The 26,203-nt window shown below is 44.5% G+C and overlaps 1 protein-coding gene across 1 annotated transcript in view; it reads left to right on the top strand.

Annotated features, from left to right (window-relative positions):
- LOC147692462 (uncharacterized) overlaps positions 1-24,909 on the top strand; it is a 544,708-nt gene extending 519,799 nt beyond the window's left edge. The window contains exons 11-13 of the mRNA XM_086936792.1: positions 19,310-19,404; positions 19,624-19,785; positions 22,073-24,909. Coding sequence (XP_086792918.1) covers positions 19,310-19,404; positions 19,624-19,785; positions 22,073-23,493 — 1,678 coding nt within the window. The 3' untranslated portion in view covers positions 23,494-24,909. The remainder of the gene's footprint in view (positions 1-19,309; positions 19,405-19,623; positions 19,786-22,072) is intronic.
- Positions 24,910-26,203: the final 1,294 nt, after the last annotated feature.

The following is a 26,203-nucleotide window of genomic DNA, read 5'->3' as shown; positions in this document are numbered from 1 at the left end:
GTGGAGGGAGGGCTAACTGTATTCATTTGTGAGATTAATGGAGTTCAGTGATAAGGCCAGCAGGGATTAGGTTTGTAGCTGGTGGAATAGATTCTAATGGGGCAGCATGGTTCAAGGGTGAATGGGTAGCACACATGAAAGGGTGAGTTGGTTTTAGGGGATCAAGGTAAGCCTGAAAGAGGGATGCAGGGATTAAAATGAAAGGTAGTCTTCTAAGATGCAATGACAGATGGAATACAGTACATCGATGAATGGCTGAGAGCTTTGAAGGTGAATCTTCAATTGTGAGAGCTGTGGGTTCAGGCATGAAGGTGGCGCCAATTGAGTAGTGGAAGGGTAGATGGTTAGGAGTGGGTGAATGGGCTGTTGCATGTGTGGTTACATAGACGTTGATATCACAATGAGCAATTAGACTAATGTTCGTGGTTCAACAAAGTATCCAAAGTTAATCAGAATGTTTTGTGAACTTGTTTAATTGAACTAATATTGCAACCTGTGATGAGGCGGCCTGCAGGGACCTTAAGCGCGCTCTTGGTACGTGGGCCAATAATGCACACCACACACTGCTCATTAGCCAGAAGTCCAGCCCCTGAGCGGGCGCTAGCTTTTATTCAACCCCCGCAGGCCACACCTGGCCTGCAGATGACGTGTGGCGGTCCTGTGACAGGACCGCTAACCATTACATCCCTTTCCAATTCAGTCTTTTGAAAACAAACAGTTCAAACAATTCCTGTTGAGGGCACACTGGTTCGGGGTACCTGTACACCGTGCAGTGGTGTTGGTCTTGCGTTATCAGCAAGCAAAGTCTCACAGGCGCTTGCTTTGATAAGGATTTGGCCGCAGGTTATACCCCTGGGGACAGCTTCACAGCCGCGTGCTGTCGGTGGTTGACCCGATTAGAGGCAGGCCGGGGGATGGCGAGATGGTAGCCTCCTGTGTTCCCCTGCCTCCCTCGCTCCTTGGTCCTTCGCTAGGATCTTCTTGTGCGGTGATGGCCAGGCCACTTGGTTGTTTCTCGAGGGATCCCGTTGAATGTTCATTCGGGATTTCCTTGAACCATGAGATGTTGCGCAGCACTTCATTTCCTCTCTGTGCAGTTATCATGGTGCCATTGTTTGCAGTGACTGTCCAGGCCCCTGGTTCGTAGTTCGTTCAGAAATTTCACCCTGGTCGAAGGTCCTTGAAGAGGACTGTGGTTCCTTAGTGCGGCATGGCGGCGGAGTCTCACTCATAGATTTCGGCGAGTTCTTCGGTCTTCCATTTCCTCGACCTCCAGAGGCGGAGACACCCATCTTGGCCATGTGGGGAGGAAGTCCCACCTCGGGCTGTAGAGCATCAGCGACCAGGGGCTCCTCTATGTGGTGCTGTGGGGAGTGCTCTGGTAGTCTCTTAGGAACTCGAGAAGCTTCTTCTCTGGGTCAGCCTGTTCGACCACTGCGATGCGGAACATCTTGTTTAATGTGCGCATAATACGTTCAACAGCACCATTGGCTTGTGGGCATTGAGGCGTGACTCGCCGGTGATTTATCCCCCGCTGCCCTAGGAATGTGGCAAATTCTGTTCCGTGGAATGGTGGCCCATTGTCGCTACGGATGTTGTGTGGAAACCCAAACATAGCAAATACCTTCTCCAGGAAGGGGCCCACGTGGTTGAATGTGTTGGACACAACAGGCTCCACTATGGGGTATTTCGAGAAAGCGTCTATAAGCACTAATGTGTTTTCCTCCTTGGAAGCTCCCGAAGTCTATGCTCACCTTGGACCACGGGGCGGTGCATGCTTCTTCAGTAATCACTGGAGTCAGTCTTTCCGGGGCGCTCGCCAATTGGCATGGTGGACAATGTTAGATCAAATCCTCAATCATTTCCTCCAATTCGGGGAACCAGACCTTTTATCTCATCCGTGCCTTCATCTTCGTTACTACCTGATGGCCTTCGTGAGTTAACTGGGTTGTGCGGTGTTTTAGTGCTTGAGGTATTACTAGCCTCGATCCTCTCAGTAGGATTCTGTCCCCCATGGCGCTGAGTTCGTTTCTTATCCGCCATATCTTCACCAGGTGTTTTCGCTCTTCCGGGGTCCAGAAGTTGGCTTTACGGAGGTAATTTGCCCACGACCCTTCTTTAACGGCTTGTAGAGTCCTGGCATATACTGCATCAGTGGCGGCAACTTCCTTAATGTTGTCCAGGGTCATGGTTTGGGGGCAAGCCGCCGTTGACACTAGCTGTACGTAGTGTTCTGCACCTTCGGTGTCTTCCTGTGTCCCTTGTAGGGTGGGGTGCCTCGACAGGAAATCAGCCGGGTTTTTGGTTCCCGGCCGGTATACCATTCCATATTGTATGGCTGTAGTTGAACCTCCCATCGCACAATTCGGGGAGGGGGGGGTGATACACAGTTCCTTTGAAGAGAGGAACGAGGGGCTGGTGGTCGGTGACCATGGTGAATGGCTGCCCCCTCAGGTACAGATGGAGATGGCTACAGGCCCATTGTATGGCTAATGCTTCTCGCTTGATCTGAGCGTATCTTGTTTAGGTGTGACCTACTGGCGAACGCCAGGGCTGCCCCTTGGCCGAGTTCGTGTTCTTGGGCTAGCACTGCTCCTAGTCCTACTGGGCTTGCGTCGACTAGCACCACCGTTCTTTTTGCTGGATTGAAGTAGGCCAGCGTGTCTTTTTCCAGGAGTGCATCTTTTGTGCCTTGAAACGCCTCCTCCTCTTTCTGGCCCCATTTCTACTTGGTGTCCGTCCTGGTAAGGGCACTGAGCGGTTTTGCCCTGGTTGGCTAGTCCTGGGATGAATCTCCCACAATATGTGACCGTTCCCAGAAAACTTCGCACTTCCGTTGGTGTCGTCGGGGCGGAAGTGTTCTTGATGGCTTGTGACTTCCTTGGGTCTACTTGGATGCCTTCCTGATTAAACACATACCTGAAGAACTAGAGGGATGGTTGGAAGAACTGACACTTGTCCCTGTGCAGCGTTGCTCCGTGCTTGCGGAGACGTTTTAACGTATTGCGAAGAGGTCTGTGGTGATCAGCGGCGGTTGCTGTTTAGCACCCCTGACAAACCTGACTGCATCTCCCATATCGTGTTTTGGAATACTTCAGCTGCTGAGAATATCTTGGAATTGAGCCTTTTGTACCTCCTTAGCCCTAGGTGAGTGCTGAAAGTGGTGATGTAGCAGCTTTCTTCTGACAACGGAAGTTGGTGTTACCGTGCGTTTAAATCGATTTTCGAAAACCACTTGGACCCCTTGACGTCTGCGTTGATGTCGTCCATCATTGGTGTGATGTGGCGTTCCCTTCGTATAGCTTTGTTCGGTAGCCTCATATCGATGCAGAGGCATATGGCACCTGGCTGCTTTGGTTTTTACGCGATGACCATCTGGGACACCCACGGCGTTGGTCCTGACACCTTTTCGATGACGCCTTGCTCTTCCAGGGTTTCCAGCTCCTTCTCCACCAGTGGCCATAGATGGAAGGGTAGTCGTCTGTGTCGTAGAGCGACTGGGGTAACCGACTTGTCAATGTGTAATTTGATGGGATCACACTTGATGCAACCAAGTCCATGGAATAGCTCTGGGAACAGGCTGAGTTGCTCTTCTACTTGGTGGGTTTAGATCCTCCTGGCAAACGAGACGAGACGAGGCCCAGGTCCTGTGCAGTGTGGCTGCTCAGTAAGGTATCTGCTTCATTGTCAATTACATGGATCATTGCCATGACTTCCAGGTCATCTGCTTTGATGGGGACTGAAATCTTCCCTTTCCGCGGAAGGGGTGTGTCCGCCCCGTATGCGTATATCCTGGTCTTGGACGGCATCACTGGTGGACATGGTCATAGACGTTGGTATTGTTGGAGGCCCATTAGATTCACAGTCGCTCCAGTGTTGATGACTGCTTTGATCTCAGTTGCAGCGACATGAATCATGCACGTTGGCTGGTGCGCACGGCGTCGCTTGAGCTCCCGTGCGAATGAAATTAGGTATACCTCTTCATCATCTTCTGAAGAGTCTTCGACTGGCTCCTGGTACCTTCTGCTTTTTCTTTGGGCATCTTCAGATGGTGTTGGTTCTCTCACCGACAGTTGTCGTACCGCCCGTGTTGGGGGTCTTTGGTTTCGGTAGTCACGCCCCCTGTCACGCCTTCAGCACACAGTGGCAAAGTGGTTGGGTATGCCGCAATTGGTACAAGTCTTCCCCTGTGCAGGACAGTCTTTTACTGCGTATGGATCGTGGCTGCAGTAGCCACACCTCGGTTTGGATGTTTCCGGCTTTGGTTTCCTGAAGGAATTTCCCTTTGGCTTGGTTCTGAGGGCATCTGCCCGCTCCGTTTTGATGGCGTTGGACCGTCCTTGGGGTTTGATGAGCGCCTGGTCCATCTCGTTCCCCCTGGCCGCAGACAGGTCGTGTGATCTCTCCAGTATCAATATATCTTCGAGTGCGATCTTGGGTTGGTGTAGGATGAGGCCTCTCAGCGTCTTGTCTCTGCAGCCTTGGATTAGGTGCACCCTGATCTCCTTTGGCTGGTCATCTTTGGTGCACGTGCTGGTGAGGTTGCGTAACCAAGCATAGAACGTGTTAATGGACTCCCCTTCCCTCTGACGGGCTTGAGGCAGCTTGAACCGTTCGAAATCAGGGTTCAGTTGGGGGTCAAAGTGGGCGTCTAGCGCAGTCACCGCAGCATTGTAGTCCGTGGCCGCTCCCGTGTTAGGCAGGTGTTTAAGGAGCTTAAAGATCTCGTCCCCAGCGTAGTGTAGTAGCAACGACCTGTCACTGCCTCGCGGTCTCACGGGTTGTGATGAAGTAATTGTTCAGGTGCTCAATCCATATTTTCTACCTGGGGGATGCCGTTGCTGGATCCTTCGGTTCGCTGAATGGCGTTAACACCCCAGATGCTGCATGTTGGAAGGGGGGGTGGGCGGGTGCTGCAGCTTGAGCGTTGTCCACCATGGCGGGTTATGGGCTGGCGAAGAACTCGGACCACGTGCTCTATACTGGTGGGGCAGGCAGCAGAAGCTGTAGAGCAGAGGGGCAGCGCAGAGGGCCAAACTGTTGGGCCAAGGGAAGGCTGGCAGCTGCACTGGTGAGCTCTGAGGTGAGGGGGCTCATGGGCACGTAGAGGTGCAGCCTGTGGTGCTGAGAGCGTGTTGGCAGCACAAGAGCGGTCCCAAACGGGTGTGGCCTAACCACGGTGACTTGGGCGGCAGGGTGCACTCACCTGATAACGATGAGCGCACGTATTCGTGAGACATGGCGGTCCGCAGCTCTCCAACCGCGACCGGAGGATCGGCAGGGCCCGGCTGCAGCGGGCGGGTAGGCGGCAGAAATCTCGATCGAGGATCACGGCCCTCCTCGTCGCCAGTGTGGTGTGACGGCATACGGGGACCTTAAGCGCGCTCTTGGTACACGGGCGCTGGAGCCAATAATGCACACCACACACTGCTCATTAGCCGGAAGTCCAGCCCTGAGCGGGCGCTTCCTTTTATTCAACCCCCGCAGGCCACGCCTGGCCAGCGGATGATGTGTGGCGGTCCTGTGACAACAAGACTGCTAACCATTACATAAGTCTCTGGGGAAACTTTTTTATAATACTAGAGTTACGTATAAGAGCGCCAAGCACAGATATTGTACATGTCAATCAGGCCATCAAGCGTAATCACTTTGTAAGCTTGTCTTGCATACATAAAACAAATACAGCTAAGATGAAAGAAGTACTGGCTTTTCTCAACCAAATTGGGTATGAAGTTACTGACATTGACAGTGTCAGTTTTGTTCAGATGAACAGCTATAACACGTTTCAATCAGCAGAGCAAGCTTCCCTCGTACACAGTGGACACTCATACATACAGAAGATCTAATACAGGGTCCTTTCTAGCACAGAGATTAGGTAGGATGCACAGGGGATAGCAAGCTTTCTACACACACAACATGTATAGCACAGAAAGAAAAACTGTGAAAACATCATTGCCATCCACACAGCATACCAGGAAGGCTTTTTCACAAAGACAAGCTGCGCATGGTCAAAGTACTTAAAAACTCTACATGCCAAATAAAAGGCACCTCTGCTGTCCATGAATGCACAATCCTACTGAGTTCCTGACAAGCACAACAAGCCCTGGCAAATCCAACATGTCTGGCTTGCATTATATTAATGTCACATGAGCTTAAAATGAATTTCTGCCTAGAACACAGAGTGGCACGGGCTGGTGTCATTCTATGTATGCAAAATTGCAGAGCAGAAAATGACTGTATATTAGTATTTATATGGCGCCTACTATCCTGGAGGAGACCTTGAAGTTCTTTTCTCAGACTGGCAATAAGCTGCTCCACAAGAGGCAGATTTTAGTGAAGTATAAGGGTTGAAGTTAGTTATGCTATCATGTGGGCCAGGCAATTTGAAATATTTTCACAGATTATTGAAAACCTGCTCAGGTTCTCATATTTGGGGATAGTTTGTATACTTAAGTTATTAGGAGGTATCATACTACTAATGTTATAACAGTGTCTTGCATGTAGATGTTAGATTTTCATTCTACTTGTAATCTACTAGTCCTGCCATTTATACATAGCTATTCAAGACAGAATTTGTGGGGATAGAGTTTTTGTAGAGCAGTATAAGGTGCCATTTAGTCTGAGTATGGCCGTTCAAAGCTGTAGTGTCCGTTGGCTTTAAATGGACAGCAAACCATGATTTAGGAAGAAACATTCTTGGATATCTATGTTTTAGTTTATGCATATTCCACTAGGATCTAATTTGCAGCAGACCTGTTAGGGTCATACATGATGTACACTTTATGCACTAATTTACATTTCCCAGATGGCTTTTGTGAGAAAATGCCTCTTGGCTTAATCATCCCCATTTTTCCTGAACTTTTATTTATTGCTGGGTTTTAGACTCCGCACACTGGGGGTGCTGTTGTCCAGGTTCAACCCCTAAAACATGCTGAAATTAGCTAATCACAAATTGGCGTATTTAACTCTCCTATAAGGCGATGGTATATGGTGTAGAAATTGCACCCATGTCATGGTAAGTTAAATGTTACCTGTGGACTGCAGCCCTTATTGTACCATCCCCTAATGTGACCAGCAAAAAATATCTTCAGACCTTAGGGGAGAGGACGTGGAGTTACAACCAGAGCTGCTGACTTTGGAACTGGGCAATCTGGTTGAGTCTCTGCATCGGCTCAACATCCCGTGATTCTAGGCAAATAGCTTAATCTTCCTGTGCCTACAAATAAAAACAAAAAAAGAATGGATTCTTGTGTAATGTAGCTGGTGCTCATGTAAAGCACTCCAATACCTTAGAGTAGAGGTCACACTATATAAAACTGCAAAAAAATAAAATAAAAAGGCCTACCGTTGTAGCCTGACTGTTGCAGCTTAAACCTGCACTGCGATCCTTTAAACTAACCCTTTTTGAAAGGCAAGAACCTCTTTTAAACATTAGTAAGTCACCCTTATGTAGGCCTTTTAATCCACAAGGTCGAGTGCATGGTATATAAAAGTGGGACATGTAGAAACGTAGTGTTGCCATATCCCTACAGTGACTAGGCCCTAAAAGAGATTTTCACTGTAGGAGGCTTAGCTGTTTTATGTGGAAAATCAGAGTAAGGATTGAAATTCTAATACTGTGTCTCATAAATTAGACCAGCTAGAAAAATAATTAAACTATTTTTAATTATTAAAAAATCAATTAAATGGTGAAGTTGGATTGTTAATAAACATTAAGGAACAGTAACGTGTAGAAAGTTACCTTTTCTCTATAGGAATTTCCTCAGGCTAATTTGTGTTAACTCTCTAGCTTCTCGCAGCCTTTACTCAGCCCGCGAATTGGTGTGAAATGCTTCCCAGGAGTAAACAATATACTGAGCAGAGTGGGTAGTGATGACTCCTCTGTACTCCACAGAATATTCACAGTTGGGATTGTAGGCATCCTGTGACAACTCAGTGTCAAATTTGGCTTGACCGATATGTTGAACCATGTGTAACTCTTAGAGCACACTTGAAAGGGAGAGACAGAATGCTAGGACAGTTCTTGTCTATCGACTGGCTGGTTCCAGAAGGGCCCTGCTTTTTCCTACAAGACTATTTCCTGTGTGTTGGTTCTGGTTACAGTGCCTGCTTCAAATTAGTGCTGGTGTTAGTTGTGAGTAGCCTTTGGGATTACCACAGTCAACTCCACTACACAGCCTTGCCCTCACAGCCCAAGTTTAGTGCAGGTAAGAAATTTTGCTATCTTGAAAATTTCCTGGCGCATGTTATTTTATGCCTGTTTGCAGTAAAGCAAACAGGAACTAATGTTAAAGTTGGTAGATCATGGACTGGGAACCTATACTCTCCTGGTCAGAGAGGAAATAGGTGTGGCTTAGGGTGCCCCCACTCACAAGCTGATGAACCCTACAAAGCTGGACCTTTGCCCAGCCTTCCTTAGAAAACTACTGTACTTACAAAAGGATACCAAGCAGACTGAACCTGTTGCACTTAGCATTTGTAATCTGTGAGGACTTGGAAGGCTGGCCCATTCCACTCAAAATCAAAGGATAAAACAATCTTCCAGGGTCATAATGCAGATATCTTGGGTAGCTCCAGGAACATAAAGTTGGAGAGGACATTCAGTGAAGAATACCAGCTGACCAGTAGCAACTGAACCTGGACTGGACTTTGCAGGTGCCCTCTGCCTGACACCCTGAGAGTCTCTAAGTGCTTTTCCTCAGGTCTTGGGGCATTATAAGTGCACTCATATGGTTGTTAATAACTTTTTCTCCAGAGCTTCAGGAGGCCAGACCATGAAATGTATCCAACCAACTGTTTCTATGGCATTGAACTGAATTTCTGGTTTATCCCGCACGGAGAAGGGTTTTTCTTCAGAACATTACCATTTCAAGCTGGGACTTAGAAACCTTTTGGAACTTCGCTACTTCCAGGCCCTTGAAGGGCCAATCAACTTGTTGTATTAGACGCTTGCTGTTAGAAATAGGGGTCTCTAGTTGTCAGTGGTTGGCACCCTGTCAAAGTAGGGACCCTTCCTTCTCATCAGGATAAGGGAGTTACACACCTAGATAACCCCTGCTCACCCCCTTGGTAGCTTTGCACGAGCAGACAGGCTTATCTCCGAGGCAGTATGTAAAGCATTTGTACATAACACACACAGTAACACAGTAAAAACAGTACAAATGGACACCACCCCCAATTTAGAATAAAGTATATATGAGCGCCATGAAACCAATTGGTGTCCGTGCGCGGTAACAAATTCTTTTAACATAACATATATTTATCTAAACCAAACCAGACTAAAATGACAAAACTCCAACATACAGATTTCAAAATATGACTTTTAAAAGGTTTCAAGCAATTCTGTCCATAGAAGTCTATGGCTGCGTGGTTTTTTACACACTATCTCAAGTGCATCAAAATCCACAAGGCAAAACAGCTGCAGAGGAGGGAAGCATTGGAAAACACAGCAATACATCAGTTCCTGAATACTTCGGGAGGCGATGCGACAATTCTGCTGCATGCAGGAGAAGTGATGCATCAAATCCGTACTGTAGGGGGAAGTGATGCATAGATTCCAGGACAGTTCTTGTCCCTGGGTGCTGTGTCGGAGAAACTTGGCACACAGGTGTGATGCATGGAAATCCGGGACGCACTGGAGCTTTAGGTGGTAACGAACAGGCACTGCATCGGTTTCTGCAGCCATGGTCCCATGATGTCTATCTTAACAGCCGCACAGCAGGGCCCACGTCGGAGTCAGTACAGGAGTCTCAGACCTTGGAGACACTGTGGGCTGAACTCAAAGTGCGGATTTTTTCGGCCTCTGGCAGGCACTGTGTCACTTTCTCCGGCAGCATGGCAGCAGCTCATGGGAATTTCTTCCACACTGCGATGCTGCATCGGAAAAAGAGGTGCTGGAAGGGCAAAACGTCAATTTTTATGTCTTCAAGCAGTTGTTTGCAGCAGGAACAACCTCCCAGGGCCCATAACTGGATCTGGCACCACAAGGTAGGTTAGCACTCCCAACAGTGGTGTTCAAGGAAGCTGCAGGTGAAGTCTTTGTGTCCCTGAGACTTCTTAAGAGGAGGCAAGCTCTACATTAAGCCCTTGGATAATCTTCACAAGCAGGATACAGTAAAGCAAAGGTCCAGTCCTTTCCACTGCCCACAGACAGAAGCAGCAACTGCAGGTCCACCCAGCAAAGCAACACACAGAAAAGGGGCAGTACTCCTCCAGGCAGCTCTTCTTCTTGGCAGGGTCCTCTTAGTCCGGAAGCAATCTGAAGGTCTGGGGTTTTAGGTCTAATACCCCTTTTTCCATTTGAGGTCTTTGTTCAGTCCGTCTGTCTTACTCAGTAAAACCAGTTCTGTTCTCCCTGGTCCAGCCACACTGCATGGGGTGGAGACAGCATTGTGCAGGGCAGCCACAGCCTTTTCAGTTGCTAGTGACAAATCCTCCTTCCACTCTAACCCAGGATGTCTCATCAGCATATGCAGGGCGCCTCGGCTCCCTTTGGGTGAATGTCTGAAGTGAATGCAAAAATAGCCAGTCACTCTAAAATCAGATAGTCAATCCACAAGCAGGCAGAGGCATACAGGGTGGTTAAACAAGCAAATGCCTACATTCTAAAAGTGGCATTTTCAAACACACAATTTAAAAAATACCTTTACTAAAAGATGTTACTAAATTCTGAGTTCAGAGAGCCCAAACTCCAAATTTCTAGCTGTTCCCAATTGAAAGTTGCACTTTTAAAATGTTACAAGGCAGCTCTAATGATAGTACATGCGAGAGCTAGTCCTTGCAATAATAAAAAACACATAATACCCCATATTTCACTACCCGGACATGTAAAACACACCCGTACATGTCCTTCCTTTAACATACATTGCACCCTGCCCATGGGCGTACCTTGAACCTACCGTAGGGGTGACTTACATGTAAGAAAAGGGAAGGTTAGGTACTGGCAAGTGAGTGCACTTGCAAGGTCAACATGGCAGTTAAAAACTGTGCGCGCAGACACTGCAGTGGCAGGTCTGAGACACATTTGAAAGGCTACTTGCGTGGGTGCCACCATCAGTGCTGCATTCCCACTAGTAGCATTTGATTTACAGGCCCTGGGTGCACACAGTGCACTTTACTAGGGACTTACCAGTAAATCAAATATGCCAATCATTGATAACCCAATCACAATTTTTACAGGGAACGAACGCTTGCACTTTGGCAATGATCAACAGTGGCAAAGTGCCCAGAATACCTAAACCAGCAAAAATGAACTCCAGCACACAGTCTAAAATATAGGCGGTGGAGACAAAAAGACAAGGGAAACCACACCAAGGATTCCAGGTCTAACACTTGCTCTATTGCAGTCCGCCTCAAATCAATCCATGATCCCGGTATACTGCGATCATTAAGTACGATTGGCCTATTGCACTTTTTGGTGCTATTCTCACTTAAATTTTTAAAAAGTCATATTTCTAGTTCTCCTTATTGGGGTTTTGTTGTTTTGCTGTCATCTAGTTCTTTAGATGTTAATCATTTGTATAAACTGGAGTCAGATTTTAATTTGGGTTTTGACTTTTTAACCGTTTTTGTACTTCTACAGGCTTTACACATTTTTCGGAAGTTAAGCCTGTCTGCTGTCATTGCTACCAGGGGTTGTACTGTGGTTTAAATTAATGGAACCTTTTGACAGGACCGAAGATATTAGTGACTTTATTACTTGTCGTTGCTACCATCCACCCAAACAAAATAAGTCACTTAATCACAGCTATTACATATTGTATTGGATTAAAACAGTGATTTTTGGCTTGTAGATTTAGTTTTGATTGAGGGGTTTGAAAACCCTTCTCAAGAAACAACCAAAATCTCTGTCAGGGTGAACCACAAAGGTCAATTAATTAGCCTGTGCTTAACTCTGTGGTAGCTTGGTGCAAAAGCAGACCGGTTTAACTTGGAGGCAGTGTGTTGGGTATTTATACAGCACACAGACACTAATAAAGTCATACCACAAGAAAAATCCCACAACAAATTGGAAACATTGAGGAAAATGTAATAAATAATTTAAAACCTAAATGAATTAAATCCATTCAGTAGAGCCGGAGTTATGGATTTGCAAAATTGTTGATCAAAGCCCCAACTACAGGTATCTGGCCTGCACAAGACCGGGGATAAGCCTAAAGTTACAGCTGACTGCATTGGAGAGCAGTTCAGCTACAAAAGGTGGGTTGGGCCCGTTCTCAGCTTACCTTCGGACTTGGAAGACATTTTGAAGAAAGTTCCTGTGAAGGTAAAGTTCAGTGGGCAAGGCAACTGGTGGTGTCTGAGGAGGCGTTGTTTACATCAGAGAGTCTCTGAACACAACAGTGGTGAAGACTTCTTTGTTTGGACTTTGTCACTTTTTTGGAAGTGTGAAAATCCTCAGCGGGACGAAGCTGCAGGCTATAGCCTATGAGAACACCACGAGGCCAGATACCCTTTATGAGAGGTTCTTTTGAACAGGATTTGCTGCTGCAGAGAACACGTAGCAGGAGATACCAAAAAAGTCAGGTGAACTGGCAATGCACCTCTGGCAGATTGGCAAGCAGATACGTTCAGGTCTTCTGTCTGTTCTCAGGCCACTTTTTGGAAAATGTTTTCAAAGTATTACGCTTTGGCTGAAGAAGCCGCTTTAGCACCACTTCCAAGGGTCCAGAACTGGTTGGGTACCACTTAAGGTTCAGGACAGAGGTTCGCCTTTGTACCGTGAACAAATTGCAGCTAAAAGAAGTGTACTAAGGAAAATGTAAGTTTGGTAATAGACCAATGTTTCACATTCACTATACTACCTAAACTAAAACATATTAAGAAATAATAAACTGAGGAGGAGCTACGACACAAACCAAGATGGCCGCATAGTCTCCCGGCTCCGCTGACCTCCGTCCTTCGATCTATTATCCTGTCGCCTATCCTGGTTACCTGCACCGGATCAGTGTGTGTGATCCGACCTGCTCTCCAGTGGTGCAATCCCGGAGTTTATCCGCCGTTGTGGAGCGGAGTTACGTCGATGGTCGCTTGAGGCCTAACCCAGCAGGGACGCCGGGGTCTCTTCCGGGTCCGAGTTGAATAACAACGGACTGCTGATTGTGGTCGGGTCCGCTCTCTGGAACACTCAGACTTTTTGATTGGTCTGCTACCACCAGCTGCCTGGTGCCCTACAGTAGGTGAGGTGACAAGTGACCGGGGGTTCAGCATTCGCATCGTCGATCTCCCCGGGTCGGTGCCTCACTGCGTATTACTGCTTGCTAACCGTCAGTCCCTCATGGCTTACTCCTGCTCCGCCTAATTTTGCCCCGGAGAAGGCGCCTCTCCGTGGGGACCACCATGTTGGAGGAAGAAAGGCATATAGCGGAGCAGGCTCGAACTGGCCCGTCACTGCGAACGGTGCTGGAGGCACTCATGGCACTTAAGGGGACCATTGAAATCCAGACTTGCAGTTTGTTGTCTGCGACGGATGGACTCACAGGCCTGAGAGCGGATCCTGACTCGACACCCGCGCCCCGGCAGCCAGCCTGCATTTCAATAGATGTTTCGGAGACGTATTTTGACCCGGCGCTGGAAGCAGGGTTTGCCCCTATTGTATTGGGTCTACCTGACTGTACTGTGCCCGATCACCCAATGGAGCCGTTGGAACCCCCGATTGTGTATCCCTTGGAACATTTACATGTCGTCCCCATTCTGGAACTTTCTAGTTTTTATCTTTTGCTGTTGCGGACCGTGTCGACTCCCCTCCCCTGTCGGTCTTTCAAGATGGCGGATGGGGTAAAGCTTGGCTTCGGAGACAGGGAGGGGCAACATTGGCACCAACCATCTACATTGAGAACTGCCATTCTTTTCTCATCTGTTTACTCCTGTTCTGTAGACTCTTGCAGTAATTTGTGGAAAGCAGAACGCGCATGGCGTAAAACTTATGATACTGACCTCAAGGCGGCCTACAGGGCCTGCACTAGAGTGTATCATCGGGCCATATGTGCAGCTAGGGCTGCTTTTTACGCTCAGGAGATTAAGAATAGTACAAACCCCACCAAGGTCATCTTCAGGGTGTGTAAGGACCTTACAAGCAAGAGGACGGACATTGCTACTACTGAACCCTCCATGGCACACTGCGAGGATCTAGCCTCATTTTTTGTAGAAAAGGTGGAGGCCATTTACAGATCATTTTCTCAGCTTCCCATCAGGGAGAATATGTCTACATCTTTGGCTCTCAAACCACTGCTAACTATCCCTAGTCCGACTCGGGACGAGTTTTTAGCTTTGACGACAAAAGTCAAATCCGGTTCTCCGGACGATCCCATGCGACCCGCTCAATTCCGGGAATTTGCCGAATGCTGTTATCCTGCCCTGCATGATCTTATCAATCTGTCCTTTAGCACGGGCAGTGTTCCCAAGGCTTGGAAACAGGCGATGGTCATTCCGATCCTTAAAAAACCTGCCCTCGATCCGACTAAGTCAGAACACTATCGACCCATTTCCCTTCTTCCTTGGCCAGCCAAACTAGCGGAAGCGCATGCTAATTGTATTCTATCATCTCACCTGCAAGAAGCGAATCTACTGGATAATTCCCAGAACGGATTCCGTGCAGGTCATAGCACCGAAACTGCTCTTTTGGCTGTGGTGGAGCACATCAGGAAGATGTTGGATCAGGGTCAGACGGCGGCACTGATCCTTTTGGATCTTAGTGCCGCCTTTGATACGGTGTCCCATCAGATTCTCTTACATCGTCTGATGGAGGCTGGAGTTGGAGAGATGGCACTTGAGTGGTTTCGCTCTTTTCTTAAGGATCGAGGTTTCAAAGTGTCCACACCTCCTTTTGTCTCTGCTTCTCGCCCTATACTTCAGGGCGTTCCCCAAGGTTCGGCTCTTAGCCCCACTTTATTTAATTTATATGTTCAGCCTTTGGCGGAGGTAGCCCATAGTTTTGGTCTTTCCTTAGTGTCATACGCCGATGACACGCAGCTGGCGGTGGCACTTAATGGTGACTCTAACATGGACGCCCCCACCTTCCACTCGGCGTTAAAAGCTGTTTCTGGCTGGATGGCGAACAACCGACTTCAACTTAATGCATCTAAGACCGAGGTCATTATTTTTGGTAAGGAAAGTGGGCTATGGGGAGATCAATGGTGGCCTTCTGATCTTGGCCCTGCTCCCACCCCCGTGAGTGAAGTCAGAAACCTCGGGGTGTGGTTTGATGATAAGCTTTCATTCACCTCCCATACTAAACGTGTGGCTGGCGTATGTCTAGGTACTCTGCAGTGTTTGAGACCTATTTTTAAGTTTTTTGATGCTGAGACAAGACAGATTATAGTCCAAGCTCTGGTTCTTACCAGATTGGACTACGCCAACTCTCTGTTTTTGGGTTTAAATCAGGCCGAACTATCCCGCCTTCAGAGGGTTCAAAATGCGGCGGCCAGGATGCTTGTCGGCCTCCCGAAATTTGTCTCAGCTCGTCAAACTATCCAGAATCTCCACTGGCTACCGATTGAGCAAAGAGTTAAGTTTAAAGCCCTCTGCTTAACTTTTAAAATTCTTAAACTAGCTTCCCCTCCTATTCTTTCACAGACTATCCTGCACTATGTTCCTGCTAGAACTCTTCGCTCTGCTGGATTGAACCTCGCCGTTGTGCCGCGTTTTAAACGAGCTAGAATGGGTGGACGCTCGTTCTCAGTGCTGGGGGCTGCCCTATGGAACTCTCTGCCAGCTCCTCTCCGTTCAATCTCTGACTTGCTTCTTTTTAGGAAGGCTTTGAAGACCTTCCTCTTCTCCACAGTTTAGTCTTGTTTTCTTGCCTTTTCTGATGTGTTGTGTTATCCAATTCTCCAAGCGCCGGGACGCCTCTTGGCTGCGGCATCCGGGCGCTATACAAATAACATAACATAATAACGTACTAAAATGCTTAGCGGCCAGCCCTGGCGGTTGTAGGCCCTTGTCTGTATTTGATTGCAAATGTTAAATAAAGGTTTTCAAAAAAAATAAATAATAATAAACAGCTAATTTAAAATGCAAACTTTATATTTCGAAGACCAAATAAATTCTCTAACAAAAGTGTCCACAACACTATTCACACATATTTAAAATTTAGCAACCTCCCACAATGGAACAACCCACATATTCTTTGTGATAGTTTCTTAGCCCACTTATAAGAAACAAGCTTGACTTTGACTTTAGCTCCATTCCCTTCATCCTTTCTCAAAAATTCTCCAAGACTTTAACTTCCATTCCCGCTGACAGAGTAACAATTTGGGACAAAGTAGGCTGATTACTTTTGGGAGCCTAGCCCTGAAAAGAAATGTGCTCTCTTCCAGAAGCCCCGGTGCAAACTAATTGGCATGTAACTAAATCAAGGAGTTTTCTAAAAAGAGAGCCAGATCTGCCCCTGATGCAGCGCTACTCCAAAAATAATTTCTGAAACCATATCACTTATCCCTGAAACACCAGAACATACATTCACTCACCAGTGGGGCCCATATCACGGAGTTTTGTACACACAATTTCTATCTCACTCTTGGGATTAGTGAATCTCAATGGAGAGCTGCTGTGTCTTAGCGAAATGTCTAAATTAACTAAACGTTTATATTATATGCATCTGCAGTTTTTGCAAGTCTACCATGGTTTTATCATTAGAAAATATACATTTAGACATATCGCCATAAAGGTCGACGAGTCTGCTAGTAAGAAAATTAGGCGTAGGAAAACTTGAGACCAGCTTTAATTTCCCATTTATCCAATTTTATTAAACCAATTTTAACATGTCTAAAAGTTTCTTTTCTTTCTTTCTTTATTTAATCTTCAAATGGCATTTAAACGAAAGCTTAGTTCAAAACAGTTAATTTAATTTATTTTAGAAAATTTCAGAAATAACGTTAACAATCTAGGTTCAGAACACAAGTATTAGCAAAAGACAGATAGTTCCCAAAGTCCATTCTCCTAACTCCCTAACTAAAATCGATCACTAAAGTGCCATTCCTGCAAAGAAAAAGTCATAGGTCGAGAAAGAGTCTTACATCACAGGAACATCAGCAATCCGACACCATCTCTGGAGGAAATTAAGAAGACGTTTTTTACTCTGTAAAATCGGCACTTTTTATACCTTTTTCACTAGCTCTATCTATCTAAAAGAGTAACTTTTAAAGAAAAGTCGAGTCCTCATTGGTCAGTTCGGGGGTGGATGAGCATAACCTCATCTCCACATTACACAATTTCTTCCTGTCAGGGTTTTTTTTAATGCCCCCATTGTGTCTCAAAGTCCGGCCTAGTCGAGTTTCCTTAACTCGCAACTTCAAGTAAAATTCTCACGCTCAGAACCATTGCTCTCATCATTTGGCAGCCATCTAGACTTCCAGGCCACAGCGGCCTTGAACTGCCTTCCGCACAGGCCCAAGCAGCTCGCATTCATTCTCATCTCTTTGGCTGCGCATGCGCTCTGCCTTTGGCTGTCACAGTAAACCAGTGACTCCATGTTGTCACAGGCCTCTCGAGTCAGAATGGGAACTATCATAGAAACAAACACAAATAAACGTTAATTTTAGAAAAATAGCCTCTGTTTACCTCCCCCTTACTAAGGTTTTCCCTATTAGTAGTTACCTAGCAAATAAGCAACATTTATGCATGGTATACTCACTTTAGGTCCTGTTTCTAGCCACAAATACATGGACAAAAGCACATTTATGCTTCATTCTGTTATATCAATGCAGCATATTAGTACAGGACACGACAAAATTACATAGTTAATCATAATTGCAACAGAGATTAGTTTCTCACGTGTGTGTATGTCCACGTTTTTATTCTAGGTTGGTTATTCTCATGCACCACTCTATTAGTTCAGATTACATGTTATCGAAGTGTGACTTCACAAGCGGTGTACAAAATTTTGTTTCTCCACCTTGCTCCATTATCCCCTCAGCACTATTAGTCAACCATCAAACATGAATTTGTGCTAGCTACAGCATATCATCTCCAGTCTTGCAAACATCACATTCTAAACAAGGGTGATACTTGATTTATGGTCTCCTTTGACTTACCCACTGGATTTCACGTGATCAGCAATCACAGACTAGCATCACTATTAGAACATCGAATGGATGGCGAAGATATAGTTCTTAAATCATTTTCTTCCTTCCTGATGAACATTTCTTAGTAAAAAATCGGTAATCCTAAAACATATGTGGGAGTTCCACAAGAATAGTTCCTAGCCGCCAATCTGCTCCACGAAGCAAAAAATATGACTATATCCCACCCATTCTTTGTCCTCTCTACTGTCTCCCTATTATGGCTAGGATAATAACTCTGCATCCTCACCAACAACCTATACCTACTACTATACCCTACCTACACAAACCAAACCGCCCATTTCAGGAGGCTCTAGATGACTTAAAACCAAGGACTTTTGCTTCTCGAAGTCCTTAAATTTAAATCCTTGATAATAACACAAAAAGCACGTTTACAGGCAGTAATTTCTCATTAACTAACCCTTCCCCTCTCTTACAGAAAGGGAGTGCTCTGTAATGTTTGAAATTTGGCCCCATTAAACTGGCTTTCTTGCACCTATTCATATCACCTTTACTGTTCTTTCTGCCCGGACAGCTGTCAATATTATCAGTACGTACTTATGGTTGTAAACCAGTTACGGTAGTGCACATTCTAGTTGTATAAAATGCTCTTCTTCCTATTAAATCACAATAGCACTGAGAATGTTTAACAATGATAAAAGTTATTATAATTCCGGGTTTACCGATAACTCTAACAATATACATTTTTCCTTATTTACCTAACAATAATTAAAATTAACCAAACTTTACAAAGCCTTTCCCTTTAAATATTAAATCAACTTTACGGAGTAAAAATTGTACTTATCTCTTGACCAGCAGCAATAAAAGAAGGAAGGGTTTATGGAGTGAAGGAGTTTTGTTGGTTTTGTAATGTTCTTAGAGGTTCTATATTCTTTATTCTAAGAACATGTTGTATTTCTTCTTGCTGCTGAGTGGTGGCAATAAAGGAATTATTGTATAATGTTGGCCTCCGTGTCGTGCCATAAAATTCAGGGTTTACCGATAACTCTAATAATTATTGGGTTGTAACAACTCCTTCAAATGCAATCTGAACTCAGTTTTTTATTAACTGTATTGAAATTGAGAGCCTCTTGGTGGATGGTTTTGGTCACGTTGTAGTTTTTAAAATTTCCATTTCCACCATGTGCCTCAGTGGTATGAAAAGAATAACTTGAGACATCCTATACAGTGGAATAAAATGGCAAATGGTTCTCTTCTGATTTACTGACAATTTGAAGTTTTCTTCTTAGGAAGCATTCTGGAAGAAGCACCCGTGCAGCACCAGTCGTCTTTGAGCGTAAGAACCAGGTGCGAAAATCCCTGCGACTTTTTCAGCGACATCATCGCACCTGTCATTTTACCACCACAAATCCTCCAGACCTCTTACAGACTAGAACAATTAACAATACCCATAAATTCACCCACCCTCTGACACATAAGCCATGCTTGAACCCTGGACCACGGCAGACCTACTTTGCTAATTCACAACTATTGGTACACAAACAATAACCTACAGGTGCCTTCAGAAGAGCAGTAATATGTAGGGGTCTGTCTCTTTTCTTCAAGGTCCCTCTTTTCTCCTCAACACCTGATGCAAAGACTCTGGAGCCGACTGGATGGTTTCTGATGAAGAGAAAGGTAACAGAAGCTTTCGAGGGACAGAAATTCCCTGGCAGGGACCTCCAATCAGACCTGAGAACAGATGAGCTGCCAAACGATCAGGAAGGTATGCTGGCGGGTGGAGAGGATGACCTATTTCCTCTGTCTGAGGTCCCGTCCCCCTGTTTTGAGTTCCTCCTCCATCATCCCTCAAGCATTCCTGTCCGCCAAGTCAACTCTTTGCCCACTGAGTTCTTCTAGGAACAGAAGTGAAGCTAATCAGAATGTGAAATCGTCCTGTGTATTAATTTCTGTAATTCGAGACGCCCTTTGCTGTTTGTCAGTGTGAGTGATTTTGTATAATACTGAAGAGGTGCAATGGTGACTTCCTCTGCGTTTGCACCTATTACAGATGCCGATGTTGTCTAATTTCTTCTTTGAGGCCCCCTGGATGTAAGATACAAACGTTTGTGCTAAAGTGGTTGCTTGTTCATTCAGAGTGTCACGTTGAAAATGAGATAAACTAGCGTACAAACCCTTTGGTGGGTGCTGGATACCTCGCATTATTGCCTCCTCAAGCTACCATCTTATCAGTTTGGAGGTCACTTTTTTATTTACTAGAGGAGTCCAATCATGCCAAAATAGGCAGGGTGATCAGTGGTATGAAATTTTAATACGGAAACTCCGAGTGTGCAGAATTCGGCAGCAGTGGCAAATTTCCGAAACAAAGTGCGCCATTTTACTGTACATTGCAGACATTGCACTAGATAATGGATTCAGTAGGGGCTTTTGCTCATAAAGCGTTTTTTTTAGTAACGTTCAGCAGTGCCTGAAAGACCATTTAAAAATCTGCCTGCGAGATCCTTTAGATCCACAAATAACAAATTACTGTTTCCTTATTAAAGTAGAAATTCCTTGTGAGAGAGCCTCAACACCCTCTTGTAAAGTCTTCAAATCTAATAACCTTGTTACCAATGCTACTGGTCCAGTGTGCTTTAATATTCGCCACTGACCACCACCTTCCCTGAAAATATATCGGGAAGAGATGGAATGGAAAGTTCTTTTTGATCTTGGTCCCACAAAGGGTTCTAAGAGACCTGGCCCTGTTCCAAATCTTTTGAGGACCCACCACCATTGAGTCTAATTCTAATTTTCTCTCTCTAGGACTGAGACTACAAAAAGCAATACAAAGCAAGTTGCGGGTAACTTCTTGTCTCCCCAGACACACTTTGTACCACGTTTTTTCTTTTAATCCGAATTGTTAGGCAGATCTTCCTTGTCATGATGCCGCATCTCTTATCAAAATTGGAACTGGAATAGAGAGAGCTGTTTGCTTTCCCAAAGGTTGCCTGTTTGGGGGCAAAAGGGCCCTTGTGGGTAGGCATGCATGCACATAGGCTATTTTTAAATGTTTTTTGTTATACTTTATTGCAAAAAACACTCCAAGATGGCTGATTCATATGTGCACAGACACCAGTACTCTTGGAGTGGTTTTTAGGTGATAGCAGGAAACTACTGTACACCAAAAAAAATCATAAAGTCAAAATCTGTTGGTTGCTAAATTCCGGATGGAGCCGAGATTTGTACAATTCCTTTTGAAAGTCATTGCAAACATACAGTTGCCAATGTACTTTTTTGGATTTGGAGTTAACCAAGACCGTTTGATTTTATTAAAATAATATGATAATACCAGGGTCGGGCTGGGTCAAAAAATAGGACCTGACACAAAAAAATAAGTGTCTATTAGTGAAGCAGAGAGCTAAAAAAGTGGTAATATCAGGAGAAATCAGAAGTAAAAACCGGCCCATCTCGCCATGATACTGGCCCAGTACTAAAAAAAATTATATTTTCACGCTGGTCTGTCAGGCCAGCCCATTGGTCACAGCCTGATTTGCCCTATAGGCCAGTCCGACCCTGTATAATACACTTACTTATAGGGGCTTTCAATCTGCCATCTTCATACATTAGTCTGTTATTGTGTCATTCACATTTCTCTTCTGCCCACAACAAAGCATGGGGCAGTGAGTCCGCCCTTTTTAGCCATTGACTATATTCACAGAGTGACTGCATTCTGCCCTTTCACACCAAGCACATACCCACAAAGCAGTTCCCTTATGGTGCAGGCAACTACCATGGCCAAGTTTGTTTTTGAGTCCAACAAACATTTTTTACCCTCATTTGCAGAGGACGCCGCAGCTCCCCAAACAATAGGTTTGCAAACTTCATGACAAAACAAGCATTGCCAAAGCCAATAGGCTGGCTGCCAATACCAGGCCTACCGGCTTTAACAATGCAAATTTTACCCATGCAGACTTACCCTTTCTGTGTGTATGAGTGATATTTGGTTTCCAATGAAGCGTTTTTATTGTTTTTTATGAATATTATATTTGTAATACTGGTTCCTCTTTCTCCAGGTGCAGCAATTAAATTGGTTTCTGAGGAAAACATTTCCAAGACATCATCTATCAGTGAAGACGCTGCAGTTTTTTCTTCTGAAGAAATGCAGAGAACATTGGTGTCGGAGGTCAGAATTAAGAACAATAAGGCCACTCCTTTCCTAACCTCTGCTCTTCCGATGATGCAAAGCCCTCCATCCTGGAGGAGATGGTTCACCACACGGGAGCAGGGCCATCTCTCTCAAGGGAAACTAGGAAATTGGAAGGCTGGGGGCCTTCCTGTTAAATACCATCTCACTGGCATTCATAAGCTTAAGAATAAGTCAACAAAGCCGTGTGGGCTACGCCGCTCTCTGAGTTTGCCAGAGAACATCTCTGAGACAGTGGAGAATGAGCTGACAGAAGCTCTGCGTGAAGCCACACTGGAATCACCAACGTGCTGTAAGGAGCTGCAGGAGTTGGACAGATATGATTCCTCTATTGGGAAAACCGATATCACAGATGGGAAGCTGGTCAGAGATGTAGATAATAGTATCCCTTTGGGACCACTGTTCACCTGCATAGATGTGAATCATGAACCCGACATTCAACATAAACTTGAGCTTGAACTGCCTCTGGTACTTGATGATCTGGATGACAAACAAAGCACTGAGGGTAGTGCCTTGGAGAACATTGACATGTTCAGTCCCCAGCTCTCAGGAGGAGAAACACAGCATAGTGAAAATAAATTTATGGAGAGTCTCTCACCCCCAAAGTGGGAAAATAACTTGCACACAGACTGGTTTCAGAATGGCCATATTTCGAGACTCCACATGTACTCTAAGCAGGTTACACCAAACAGAAGTGTTCAGAAGTTGGCTCTGAACTTGCATTGTTCACCAGTTCAGCTATATGGGAGTCTTCTTGAGAGTACGGACATGGAAGGTCGAGAAAGAACACTTAGACGCCAAGGAGCTAGAAGGTACGGGCGCTCTCTCAGCCATGAGAGTGCTCTGGCCATAAGGGCTGCATCAGCCACTTCTCTGCATATGGATGATCCTTGTGAGGGACATGTGGATGTGTCACCTTCTCAGATAGAGGCAGATGTTGACAGTAAGGTGACTAGCCAAACCAAGGTACAACCCCTGAAGAGTCCTGTGAAACGGATGAGTGGCTGCAATCGCCAAATCTTTATCAGCCGAAAGCACATAACTCTGACATTTGGTGGGTTAAGAAGTAAGAGTCAGGAAACTGAGATCAAATCAGCTAAGGATGTCTTGGAGAAGAGTCCATCACCTCAGAAACCTTCCAGTGTAAGCAATGAAAATGCGGAGGCTGATCTTGAGAGTCCAGATTCCCCTTTTTCCCCCTCTGTTTCTCCAACCAATCTCTGGTGGAAGAGTCACTTTCAGGCAGAAAGGCCTAAGGATACTGCAGTCCCCGAAATTATGATGCGGTAAAGCCTGTTCTCCTCAGTGCAGGCAGTGCTTTGGATTGGTGATCCAATGTAAGGTGATTAAAATGTAACAATGCATCCTATCCATTCATGCCGTCAAAGTGCTTGAATAGTTCCTTCAAGGATACTTTTGAAATCCTTTCAGTGGTGTACTCTATGTGAAAGTCCACATTCGTACCAGCAGTGAAGGGCGCAGCCATGTTTCCACAGACTACATTATTTTCTGAAGTTTTCGGTTGTCGAATACTGATTTCCTTCAGTCTCTGAGCAGTGTTACCTTGTTCCAGTTTGAGAAACAAAAAGAGAAAACACGTTTTTTGACTTGTTTACATTTTATGGCTGGACTTTGTATATAATAGTTTACCTCTCCCTGTGAATAAGAGTTTCAATATTAATATATTTACAAGGCACTTTAGGATTAGGGTTATTAAAGAACCAGAATTTCTTTGCTTCTGTTTCCTTTTCCTTCACTTTGCTTCCTTCTTTGATGATTTGTTTATCCAGTCTTATTTTTCAATTGTCCTACTGCCTTCACTTTCCTTTTTATACTTTTCAAATTCTTATTTCAGTCCACTACTGTTATTTTTATTACCATTATAACTTTTATTCGGTCTGTCATTCACAATATACTAAAAACCTTCCTCTCAAAACTTATAGAAATGCCTAGTAGAGCTGATCCTGTGCAACAGCCGTTTTCCAAGATTGGTTCCCATGGATTTGCCATTGTCTCACAGATTTTTTTTTTTTTAAGTTGATATACTTGCCATAGATCTTTTAATCGTAGTTGGACAATGAAGCCCATAAAAGAAATGATGGTACTCTGGTAAAATAATCTCAACTCGACTAGGAATTCCGTACAGTACTGTAACGCTATATAATATTTTAATATATATTTTTTTCTCGTTCTCTCTCTCTACTTTCCATGTATTTCATCTTTTGTTTTTTTTTCTTTTATTTTCCTCCACCTTTGCTGGTGGCTGCATGGTTGGCTATGGAAAGCGTCCACTATGATGCATTTGGTCTTCCAAAGGCTTGTTGATCTTTTTGCAAATTATAGGTGTGGGTGAAATTTCTAGGTAACAGTCTGCCACTTTAATAGGTAGCAGTAATGAGTAGTTTTACTGCACAGCCAAAGAACATTGAAGAAAAGATTCAAGACCACTTACTGTCTTTATTCCCAAGAGATGCAGAAACTCCCATACTTTTAGAAAGCCGTCAGGCATCGCCCTATGTTGTCTTGTCCATGTTTTGACGTTTTAAATATTCCAATACCTCCTCTATACCAGTCTGTTGGACATTTTGCTGTCATATCTAAGGCAACTGTGTGTTTCGTAATTCATTTTAAATGCTGATGATTGTTTTCCTACTCTAATTTATGTATATATTAATTATACAAAATAAAAAGTTATTTTTAAGTGTTATCTTTTACTGTGAGCATTGGTATTATGGATTTATTTCTAGTGATGATATAGGTGTTGTGGCATACTAACACCTTCCATTTTTTGAATTTGATGTTTTTAAGACTGGGATTTGCACAAAGAGGTTCAATTTTTCTTCTTTTTCAGGGTAATTTAACTAAGATACGTATGAAAACGGTTGAGACTAGGCCAAGCGAAGTTTCTTTTGTATTAAACTCCGACCACTCACCACCAGACCATTCGGATTAGGCCCGGTTCTAGAGGGTGGGTCAGGCTCACCCTAGGCCATTCAGGACTGAAAATCAAAAAGCCTTTTTCACCCTGTTTTACAGAGGTGCAAAACCCTATGGTCTCTGCCTCACTGTTCATTTAGTTAGTCACACATATGCTAGTTTTCAGGCCTGGGGACAAGTGTGAAGTCAGTGGGAATAGTAGCTGCTATGATGCACAAATGAACAGCATGGCCAACTTGAACACTTTCACTTACGCACATTAAAAGGAAGCTGCAGGCTCCCATCACAAGGTACCTCGAAGCTGAAAACCGTGACATGACAAACCCTTTGTAAAGGATTTTCCTTTTCCCAGAAAAGTGAAAATCTGTATACAATTACGAAATACATTCACTCATGGTTTGTTTTATTTTGTGTATTCTGTTAGGCCATTTCTAACTTGCAGCATTACATGAAAAATAAATGAATGGAAAAAGTTAACAAAATACATTTTTGCCTTGTCATTGGCTGAATGAAAGAACATTCTATGCATCATTACATACATTCACACCACATTCATATGTATGTGGATCGTTACAAGTAAAAGAATGATTCTTTATGCAGGGACCTATGTGCAAACGTTAGAACACTTTTTTAAATTCTCAGCAGAGTCATCTCTGGATTTCATTTTTATGAGGCTGATAACATGGGTTACTTATGGTCAGCTAATAGGACCACCTGTGGCAAAGTATGTGCTAGTACATTTAACATAAAAAGCAAGTGGTTATATATTTATTTTATGATTATTTTTTTAAAGTAAAGCTTTCAACCGACCTTAAAGTTACAGCTGTAACAGGTTACAGCACATAATGAAGGAAAGGAACGCGAAGAACAAAAATCAACGAATACTTAATCATGATTGAGGTGCTTTTTAAATAGAAAAAAACATTAGAACACTATAAAAACATCAGTTATTCCTAAACTATACAGTAATTCATGTTGTGTGTAGTATTGATAAAAATTAGCATTAGGCAAGCATTTTATAGCACTATTATGTTTTTTAAAGCACCTTAACTGATGTATTTCA

This window comes from Lissotriton vulgaris, chromosome 9 (assembly GCF_964263255.1).
Source record: "Lissotriton vulgaris chromosome 9, aLisVul1.2, whole genome shotgun sequence".
Lineage (NCBI taxonomy): Eukaryota > Metazoa > Chordata > Amphibia > Caudata > Salamandridae > Lissotriton > Lissotriton vulgaris.
The sequence above is the reverse complement of the archived record's forward strand: the minus strand, read 5'-3'. Positions and strand labels throughout refer to the sequence as shown.